The following is an 11,322-nucleotide window of genomic DNA, read 5'->3' on the forward strand; positions in this document are numbered from 1 at the left end:
TCAACTAATGGTAAAATCCTTGTATTTTATTAAAGATTCAATCTCATTTCAGTTTTACTTAACCAATTGTCCTCATTTGAGGACAGTGTTTCAAAAATCTAAAAATTGTTGACTTTGGTTCAACCACTTTTAATAGTTCTCTGCAGTTTTTTAAGTGTTTATCTGTGAATTGTAATATTTTATATTTAATTAATGTGGAAATTATATCTAAAATGTTCCTACATAGTATAAAATATTCAAGATAAAATACTTCTCTATATTATTACACAAACTTTCCTTGAAAGCATATATTTTTATTTGAAATGTGGAGCTTTCTCAACGACTAATTTAAACAAAATGACGACTTGGAGTGTAATACTGATTTTGTCCAGCAGGTAGCGCACATGGCCCATTGTTTTCGCATTAATTATCAAACAAATATAAAATGTTTATAGTATATGGCAAAATACACAGCTAGTCGTCCATTGCAAATTCTGTAGTGATAATAAAACGTGAACATTTACTTTAAATAAGTAGTAAACAGTCAATGACATCAAATTTTTATCGAGGATAGTCATAGTTGACATTGACTGACCATATTTCTTTTCCATTAACAGTGATAGTTAATCCTATTTGAATGGGCTAACAACCTCTTTAAATGTAAATGGTTTGGGGGTCTATTTCCATTCAAGGCAATTTTTTTTACTTCATGTAAATCGGCGTTAATCTGAAATTGAACCATATCTATCAACCGATTATGGATTGTATCACATTTCACTTGTTTTAAGATACATTTCTCAAACAAGACCAAACAATATATTTTCTCAAAAGAATAGCTTCTATTAAGTCACTTGTCACAAAACACGAAAGTTGGAACAAAATGTTTTAAAACCAGACATTGCTACAATTAATGGGCCACGGGTTCTGGGTCTCCAGTATTAATTGTTAAAAGCACATTTAAAAAAAAAGAAAAAGTGAACGCAAACTTTCACTTTACGTCATCGAAAGTGGACTCGAGAAGCCCAGCAGGTGGTGTGACGTCAAAGTGGGGCGCCCGAGGACAAAAAAAGCGGGGGAAGCAACAACAACAGTGTTGTTTTGAGTTCCGACTCTTCACAAATTGGGGTTCGCCTACCAGGGACATTTTCAAGTGCCCCAGGCGTCCCTCTTTATGCTCGTCTTTGGCGAGGACATGACTGGAAGACGAGGACCAAAATGGAGCGTGTTCCTTTAAGGCTTGTCCTCGCCGTGACTGACGCCCCGCTTTAGCCCACACGCACACACACCGTCCGAACCGAACCGAACTTAAAAGAAAGAATTTCTCTGCGCGTTCTGCCTGGTGAGTTTTTGCCATTTTCCAGCCTCCTCGCGAGCGCACTTTTTGGGGTTACAAAACTTGAGTTTTTGGGGTTCAATCATTTGTGAGTGGAAAAAATGATGTTCGAAAAAAGTGAAAGAACATGTTTGCGTGCAAAGACTCGAGGCTGAAGCTGATGTTGCCAGATGTGTTGTTGTTGTCCTCTTCTACTCATTCCGCTACGATTGTTACTTTAATTCGGCTTGTGACCAGAAAAAAATGTTTATTTATTCATTTTTTAACTGGAAATAATACTACATTGACACAAAGATTTTGAAATCGGTTGGAAAAAAAAGTTACTGCTTTTTTAATATTTGGTATATGAGAATTAATAGTATACATTGTATTAGTTTGTCTTTTTAGTTAAAACTGACAGCATATCGACTAAAACTCTTCTCTTTCTTAACATTTTCTAATGCAATTTTTAGGATAGTGGAAATATGTGGTAGTATCAACATCTGAACTCCAATACTTAATATATTTTAGCAAATTACAGATTTATGTATTGATAATTTCAGTTTTTCAAGTGAAAATTAATTGCTGATGGCTAGTAAAATATTTGCATTTTTTTTTAACTCAGTGGAATTATAATATCATATGAAAAAACTAACTAAATGATTAGAAATATCTGAACTCATTACAGTCCTTTTTTATAGTAAATTTAAAAATTCAAATTGAAAGTTATCCAGTTGATCTCTTCTTCTGGCTTAATTATGATCACTTCAATACTGATATTGTGCAATACTGCCCTCTGGTCCGTGAGTTGTAGGAAAATTGACTACCAACCTACTGGACAAACATCCCCGTTCTCCCTTACACTGGACAGGATTTGATAAAGGTGTGGCCCCAACCTTTATCTGTATTAAAATGAAGATTTATGAAACATGGTGTAATGCATGTTTTCTTTTTTTCACTTCATTGTAAATATTGTTGTTTTTTTGTCTTTTTTTATTTTTCAGTTTTTTCTAAAGTCAGACTAATACAAAAGCACAATGTAGTATTGTAATACAGGAAAATGTTCTGCTCCCTTCTCTGTGCTTCTAATTGGTTCACACAAAATATGACCAAGCACAGCTAAATGAGTCACAGACGTGGCCTTACTTTCAAAATTGAGGTTTTGTATGATCAAAAGGAAAAATCTCTGTTTGACATCATGACCATTTTGCTCCACAATTTGATCTTTGAGAAATTGCTGCTTGAAATATGATGATTTCCCCAACTTAAATATGTCACAGAAACTCAGGAACTAGCGAGGAAATAATCTCTGGGATGTATTTCATTTAACCTGCGCCTAACCTTATTTTTGCTTTGGGAATTTTTAAAGTGCTTTTTCTTGAAGACTCCGAATATAAACTCAGTTTCCCACAAATTATTGCGCGAGAGAAGTTGTCCAATTATAGGCCGTTATATTTAGAAGTAGACTAAAATAGACCAATCTTCGGTCAATATCATCATATGGCAAAAAGTAGCCAATCACACTCTTGTAATTGTATAATCTATAATTTAACGTTCATATTCCTTCAATTTTATCTCATCATATCCATATTATTTTCTCTCTCTGAATATTACATTGTATGCCTTCTTGCAATTTCCTGTGGCACACCTGACCATTGCTCACGGCACAGTGGTTGGGAAACACAGACTTGGTATATAATGTTAAGTCTAGTGCTATCTTCAGGGACCCTACAGTTTGATTGATGTCTGTTTCTATATATTGAAATGTTTTGTAGAACTTCGTGTATATCTGTGGCGTTTGGCTGCCACAGGTATTTCATTCGTCTGCCGGTGAGCCGCCAGGATGAGGCCCGGTCAGCTGATCCGTCCCACCGCCATTATTGCATTCCTCTTCTTCCTCTCGACGCTAACCCTCTCCTCCGGGTGCAACAAAGCTCTGTGCGCCAGCGACGTCAGCAAGTGCCTCATCCAGGTAAATGTCGGCCCTTTAACATAGAAATCAGAGTGGAGTTCTCCATTATCTGGCGCAAGTTACTCACAATTGCTTTCAACACAACAGGGAAGGAGGGGGTGAGTCACAGGTGTGTTGTTCTTACTCAATAAAAGACAGGAGTCTATAGGGAGCTCCTGTTTCCTTGTCATCACAGTTACATTGGGCATAACAATCCTTAGAGCTCATCTTATAATTGGCCAACGTGTCTCAGAATGCCGAGTCCCGTTCGGCTGCCAACATCTGCCGTCCATGTTGGTACTTTGAGATGGAATGTGGAGGGAGGGATTGGTTTTCACCCCACCTTGGCCTCCCCGAGGCGTCACTTCCTACATGCCACATCTGTGTCTGTTGCCTTCATTGGTCAATGCGTGTGCGTGCTAAACTCCAGCGCGTGATTGGGGCAACGAGTGAAATGAGATGACGTGATGTTCCCACATGAGCTGTTTGCTTGGCTTGCCGCCACCTGTCACTTCCAATTTGGATGCTGTTAGTATTCTGCTAGTGTAACTGTGTGAGAGTGAGGGGGAAAGTATGTGTTTGTGACAGAGTGGACAAGAAAGTTTAGATGAATATGAAAGTGTCTGAGGGTTGATGGTGTGGGAGATAACTGGGTGCCTCAGAGCTCATGTGTTTAAGAGGTCTTGTCTTGGAGAAATGTGAGCGTGAAGGAGTTGCATGTTCTAGTTTCAGGATGATAGTTTTTTTTTCAGTGTAGATGTGAGTGTCTCAGAGAGTTCTTGCTGTCCTTATGATTGGGGCCTGCTGTATGTTATGACATATTTAAATGTATTACTTTGAAGGAGAGTAAATGTTTGCCTGTTAAACAGAGTTGGCAGCTGCATTAGGTTTGATGGTAACCCTATGTAGGGAAAGTAACTATTTTTGGTAATGAAAAAAAAACTTAACCTCATAAAGAAAGACCTTTAGATCTGGGCAACAACATTTTGGATTAAATAGGACACAGTTTTAACATTTGGTGTATACGTCTGGTTACAATATATACAAAAATAATATATAAGGGAATTGCAAGAAGTCATACAATAATAATAAAATAAAATAAAACAAACCAATCCACTCCTTATTTTTTTTAAGGAATTGGACCAGTTTTGTTATCTAAGAAATATAGAACTTAATATGATTTAAATGATTGCATTTTCTAAAATGCTGGATTTTTCCGGTCAAAATGGATTGGAGGCATAGCGTTGACAATGGCAGCCAATGAGTTAAATCAATGCCCCATAAAGGGTAAACTAAATGAGTCAACAAGCAGTGATTTTTTTTAGCGATCAGCTTCTCGCTTTCCGCCTGGATTCACTTTATTTTCAAGCCCAAAATCTGCCAGTCTTCCTTCCCTCACTGCTCCCAGGTGGCTCTTTTTTCCTTTCTGTTTTTTTCTCCTGCCCAATGACTCATCGGTGGCCGCACCAGCTTCTGCAACCTCGCCAACCAACTTGCTTGCTGTCGCGAAGCGACCGCTCAATGGCTGCCTGTTGTGCTTCAGATAAATTAATAACATCAGCTTTCATTTGTCGGGAATCTGATAGATTTCCTAACAGCCAGACCATGCTCATATTTAGGATTTTATTTACAATGAAATCCCCACCATCCAATTGCTCTCATATTGACTACATGACATCTTTTACTTTTACTTTGAAACCTCTCCAGTTGGCAGAGCACTCATGCTGCCTACGTAGCATCTCAGTTTTTTTATTTTGAAATCCACAAACTCATGTTCTCCACGGGCTTGCGTGGGTTTTCTCCGGGTACTTCGGTTTCCTCCCACATTCCAAAAACATGCATGGTAGGTTGATTGGAAACTCTAAATTGCCCCTAGGTATGAGTGTGAGCTTGAATGGTTCTCCGTCTCCTTGTCCCCTGCGATTGGATGGCCACTGCCTGGTGCCCGTAGTTAGCTGGGATAGGCTCTAGCACCGCCCGCGACCCTTGTGAGGATAAGCGATTCAGAAAATTAATGAAAATCCACCAACATTATGCTCTCATTTTTCTTTGCCGACATACAGTATTGGTTTTTATTCTGAAATATGGCTTTACCCCACCCAGTGTCACAGCTGTACCTTTCAAATGTGAAAACTACTGGGTGGATTTCCATAAATTTTAACTTTAATTTGATGACAAAAATTGCAACAAGCCTGAATCCGTTATTAGAAAGGCAGGTTATAAAAACTGGGGAACCATCCAGAAGTTTTCAACACCCCCAAAGTGCACCCCTTACCCCCCTCACCTCCTCCTTTTGCTTGAGTTCTTACCCGAGGCAGAAGGGAGAGCACATTCCTCCGAGTCAAGGTCACCGCTATGAGGGAGGGGGGGAGAAGTGAGAGGGAGTGGGGGACACCTGGAGAGCAGAACATGGCTGCACTTTCCACTCCTTTGCCCGCTCACTTTGCCTCATGCAGAAGTCAAAGTCATTTTCCACATTGGCAAAAGGCTGAGGAATCAAAACACAATAAATCAAGCAAAGAGAGGAGAGAGAAACCCGAGGCTAAGTTTCAAACTGACCATTCAATATTACAATACTAGAAAGGCACAATTGGGAAATGAAATGTAGCTGAGGCGCAAACTGAAGCATCTTGACATTGAAAAAAAGCTTAAGTCAATGCGAGTAGACGTCCCCTCCCCCTTGTTAGACTACATACACAAACGCGACCCCTCAACCTCGCGTCGACGGGAGTTCAGAGTAATGACTCGACACAGAGGAGGAGTGTAAACGACCAGCGTTTAGTTCTCCACGTAGAATACTGATGAGCTCGAGCTGCACTTTCCGACTGAATTGATGAAGCGCTATAAGAAAACTGAGTGGCAATTTCAAAAACAAAGTCAACACTGACTGTTTGGGTTATTGGGGACCGTTGTGGAAAATGGAATTTTACAATAAAGCTGAAATAAAATTGGACTGTATATCAATCATATGGACCTTGAATAGTAGGTGGGCTTGAGAAGATGGGGAGCTGTTGATGATTTCAAAATAAAAATCCTGTCTATGGGCAATATTAGCATTCTAATGCTGTGTTATTTCTTAGTCTTTTTTTAACCGATTGTTTTTATAAATTTGAAATGGCGTTTGTTTGCCTTTGTATGTTAGCATGAAGCCAGAAAGCTGTGTAAAAATTTATCATGTATTCTACTTTAGTGAACAATCTGTATGATTTTTCTTGTGTTTTTCTTTACACTTTACCAAACCTGCATTGTACTAAAAAACTTGAAAACCAACCACATTGGAGTCTGTCAAAGACATTCAAAATCTGCCAAACTAGTAGGTTAGCATCAGATCTGCATGTGCATATTGTTGATTAAATATGACACTGCTGATTACAGCGATGGATCTAAATTTGTTTTCATTTTCAATCTCAATTTTAAAATCACCCAACCCTGAATTTGAACAAATCATTTCAGCAGCGATGTATTTTCCAATTGCCTTTGCTTCGTCACGTGAGCCATGGCATTCATTTTGTGTCCAGGAGCTGTGCCAGTGTCGCCCCATTGACGGCAATTGCTCATGCTGCAAGGAATGCATGTTGTGCTTGGGCAACCTGTGGGAGGAGTGCTGCGACTGCGTAGGTGAGACATCAAGGATTAATTCGACAGCACACAGCATGCAATGAATGCAATACAGTGCAGTAAAATGACGTTTAATGCTACATCACACGTGTCAAAGTGGTGGCCCGGGGGCCAAATCTGGCCTGCCGCTTCATTTTGTGTGGCCCGGGAAAGTAAATCATGAGTGCCGACTTTCTGTTTAAGGATCAAATTAAAATGAACAGTATAGATGTATATTAAATTTCCTGATTTTCCCCATTTTAAATCAATAATTAATTTTTTAAACATTTTTTTTCTGTATTTTTAGTTCAGAAATCATTTTGTAAAATCGAAAAATATATTTTAAAAAAAGCTAAAATAAACATTGTTTTAGATCTATAAAAAAACTGAATATTCAGGGCTTTTAATCCAGTTCTTTTAATCCATTTATTTAAAAAAATCTAAATATTATATCTAAAATAGTCCAGCCCACATGAAATCGAGTTGACGTTAACGCGGCCCGCGAACCAACCCGAGTCTGACACCCCTGTGCTACATAAATTCATTTATTGCTTCATTAAACAAATTAGCAACAAAAAGCAACATCGGCCAAAGTAAGTAAGTGCTTTTGAAAAAAATACAAATGCAAAATAATAGCTGTAAAGTCAATTATTAGGGAATGAGATCCTCTTAAATAATTTTTTTCTCCAAAAAAAATCTCCTATATAGTAGTATAGTAGTAAGCAGCCTTGCCCATTGAGCTGCTTCACTCAACACTATTTGAAGAATATAGATGTCATCCTGTGGAGTATAAACAAATACTACATGTAATATGATTATTAAATAGTAATTTTGCTAATGTGTAATTTATATATTTGCTCTTGTATTTGTAACAAACTGCAGGAAAAAATTACCAAATGAAAAAAAATATGAATCCCAGAGTAATTAATTCATTCAAAATACTTGCAAAAAGGAACCATAGAAAAGAAATATGCATTTATTTACTTTTTACGTGTTTTATTTTAATATTTGGCAACCTTTAAAATATACTTTTTGTGTTTTCAACAAAATCAGTTTTCTGAACAACCAGAAAATCAACTCTCCATTCAATTTAGGTTGCAGTACATTACAATAAACTATAAGTAAGTTATAAAAAATACATATAACTTTGAATAAATAAAAAGTTAAAACATTTTGAAAAAGGAATTGAAATACTGTATTTGTAGTTATGATTGAAAATTGCTGATGTAAATGCCAATAAAAATCTTTTTTTTTTTTTAATATGCTTTTTAGCACCAACCCTGTATTGTACATAGTTGAGGCAATAATGATCAATACATTTGTACCTTTTTCTCATTCCTGGAGGGATGTGCAACCCCAAGAACTACAGCGACTCTCCAGCCACATCCAAGAGCACGGTGGAGGAGCTGCACCGACCAATCCCATCGCTCTTCCGTGCCCTCACAGAGGGTGACGCACCTGTCAACATGATGGTGGTCTCCTTCCCTGTGGCTGAGGAGCTTTCCCACCACGAGAATCTGGTCTCGTTCCTGGAGTCGCTGGACGGCCCGCACCAAAACGTGTCAGTGCCCGCCAACAGCATTCACGCCAGCTATGATGCGCAAGGTGATCTTTGTTTTTTTTCCCCCTCTAACGTTGACTTGACAGTTACAGCTCTAGAAAGTTCTTGTTAAAGTGGTTAATATGACATTACTAGATTATGTTTGTCGCTCATTTATTTTTGATCAACGTTGTTCTAGTAAAGTTTATCCCGGAAAAGTCTTTCTTCGTCATCGCTTTATCTCGTGAGGACCTATTAACAAAATCCACATATTTATCAGACTTTCAGGCCAACCTGATTATAATGTGCATTCGTGAATTAACGTACTGCGTTTATAAATTGTTGTTTTCTTTATAAATGTATTTTTTGTATCATTTATGAATTCGAAGAATTCAGGTCTTGGCCACTTAACCGGAGCTGTAAAATACAGTTATGTACCAGCAAAATAGGTTTGAAGTTATTAAGCACAACAAAATTCATATTTAACGTGGGCTGTCATATATAGTCCAATAAATCCGGTAATGATGAACTATGTTTAGTGTTTGTGACCCCCTTTAATTTATAATTTTGTTTGCATAGATGGTAGTACATTTTCATGCAAAAAATATGGGTCATTGTGTTTATTATGTCATATTAAGGAAGCATGACTTAATGAATATGAAGCTCAAAAGTATTTGCCAGGGCCTCTAAGATGATTTATGAGTCATTGAAGTATATCTTGCCTTGTTCTCTTCTTATTTTAGGCTTCTTAATGGTAAATTTAGCCATTTTTTAAAATTCATTCCATATTTTTGTACTTTCATACTGATCTATTTTGACAGCCAAAAAATCTTTTTGTATAATTCTTAAGTTAATGAGGTTTGTTTTTACAAAACAAAATGTTGACCTGTCGTCCCACCTTCTATATGCCCACAGAGAACATGTGCACGGTGGTTTACTTCGACGACTGCGTGTCCATCCGCCAATGCAAGCAGTACTGCGAGTCAATGGGCGGCTCCAAATACCGCTGGTTTCACAATGCTTGCTGCCAATGCATTGGGCCCGAGTGCGTTGATTACGGCAGCAAAGCGGTCAAGTGCATCCACTGTCTTTTCTAGGCAAAATTGGGCCCGAAACCACCTTTCATGCTGCCATTTCCACATCTTTCCAGTGTCACTTTTCTCTTTTAATGGTACCAACACCCAAAAATTGTTAGGATGACGTCAACCCGGTAATTTCCCACCTGCTGCTGTCTCAGACCCGTAATGGAAGGTTGGTTGGCGATGTTGTGAAAAGGGAAACCGCAAAACTCTTATTTCCCTCACCTTAACTGTTTCTGTCTAATGACTTTTTTGTGTGTATTGATTGTAAACTTGGTGACTGTGTGAAAGTCCACACAACCGCATTAGTGTCGCTCCCATTGTCTTGTGTGTTAATGACAGAGGTGGATATTTGTGTGCTACTATAGCTCTGATTCAGGAATTTTGCACAATCTCTGCGTAAAAGGCAAAGTCTGCTATGTTACGGCGCTGTTACAGATATTTTGCAGGTTGTTCCTGTAAAAAGATGAAACCAGTGTAGGAATGCCAAAGTAAGAATTTGGCAGCATCTGGGCACAAGGTACGTCCAAAATAAATGATGATTCATTCTGTTTTGACACTGATATTTGGCAGGCTTTCTGTAGAAAAGGAAAAATAATGATAGTTGACTGCAAGTTGGTATGTAGGTGCTCTGTCTAAAAGCCAAATAAAAGGTGGATCTTTTTTTACGATGATGCAGGAATTTAACAGAATGTGTGAAAGGAAAATGATGAATAGCAGACATTTTATTTGAGACATGCAGGAATTTTGGCCCTGCATAAAAACAAACAAAATGGGAAACAATCTAGTTGATTCAGTAATTTTGCTGTAAATGAAGACATTGATTAATACCAGCAATTTTGCAATGTTCCAATTCATTTACTGCACTGCCTTTAGACATCAAATCCATTTTGACTTTGCTGTTGCCTGTCAGCCTCTCCCATTTGAAATAGATTGGACGTCTATCACCGTCAAAGACAGCAAACGAGGTTTTTTTGTGTATTTTATATATGCCGGACAATATCTTCTGTTTTTTTTTAACTTTGCTGTTGTGTTTTAGCAAGCGTGTTTGTAGAGTTGTCAAGCTGTTTTCTATTTCCCCTCACTTCCTTTTTCCTCACTTGTCACCAAAATAAAACAGTTTGGTGAAGTGTTCTGAACAGAAAATCACTAGCCGTGTGAGTAGGTGTGTGGGCACGCACGCCCACGTATGTGTTTTTATCCACCCGACAGGGAGCGCATCATTTCCTTTGCAAACAAGGCTGTCATTATGTTATTCTGGTCTTTTTTGGGGAGGGCTGCAGGTGGTCTGTGCCAGTTTAGCCCACAAGCGCGCTTTTGTTGCCGTCTGCTTCCAAGCCGAAAGCTGAGTGGACGCTGCGAACTTGAACTAACGACGTTTTATTTACACGACGCCTGGCTTCTTCTTAAGCGTTTTAGAGCCACCTGGTGGATGCATGTAGCAATTTCCAAAAATCAAAATAATAAGTGTATATACTGAGATTGAGTTAGGAAAGGCAAATTATTATATATTTATGTGTATATAGAAAGATAAATTGCACATTACATAGTTTATTTTTTTAAAATACGTTAATGCCAATAAACATGCAAACTTACATATTTTCAATGTAACATGCATCACATTATGAAACGTTTTCATCTTTTAAAAATTGAAATCTTCTCAACTACTCCAAATGTATTTTTCGTTCCAAATTTTCAACTTCAAATTTATAGCGTTATTCAGAAATATTTTTTTCTTGAAAATTATATATTAACACTGGCATACAATATATGCATCTTTTTGCTCAAATTGTCTAATAGTAAATAATTTTCTTTAACAGTTACCAGTATTCTCTTAAAATATCCAGTAAAATCAGAGAAGCTC

At 37.8% G+C, this 11,322-nt stretch overlaps 1 protein-coding gene across 1 annotated transcript; it reads left to right on the plus strand.

Annotated features, from left to right (window-relative positions):
• Positions 1-1,001: 1,001 nt before the first annotated feature.
• Positions 1,002-10,587, plus strand: twsg1a (twisted gastrulation BMP signaling modulator 1a). The gene is made up of 5 exons (XM_077614844.1): positions 1,002-1,318; positions 3,067-3,263; positions 6,761-6,860; positions 8,184-8,444; positions 9,295-10,587. The coding sequence occupies exons 2-5, from the start codon at positions 3,135-3,137 to the stop codon at positions 9,474-9,476; spliced, it is 672 nt and encodes a 223-aa protein (XP_077470970.1). The 5' UTR covers positions 1,002-1,318; positions 3,067-3,134; the 3' UTR covers positions 9,477-10,587.
• Positions 10,588-11,322: the final 735 nt, after the last annotated feature.

The sequence above is a fragment of the Stigmatopora argus genome, chromosome 12 (genome assembly GCF_051989625.1).
Source record: "Stigmatopora argus isolate UIUO_Sarg chromosome 12, RoL_Sarg_1.0, whole genome shotgun sequence".
Taxonomy (NCBI): domain Eukaryota; kingdom Metazoa; phylum Chordata; class Actinopteri; order Syngnathiformes; family Syngnathidae; genus Stigmatopora; species Stigmatopora argus.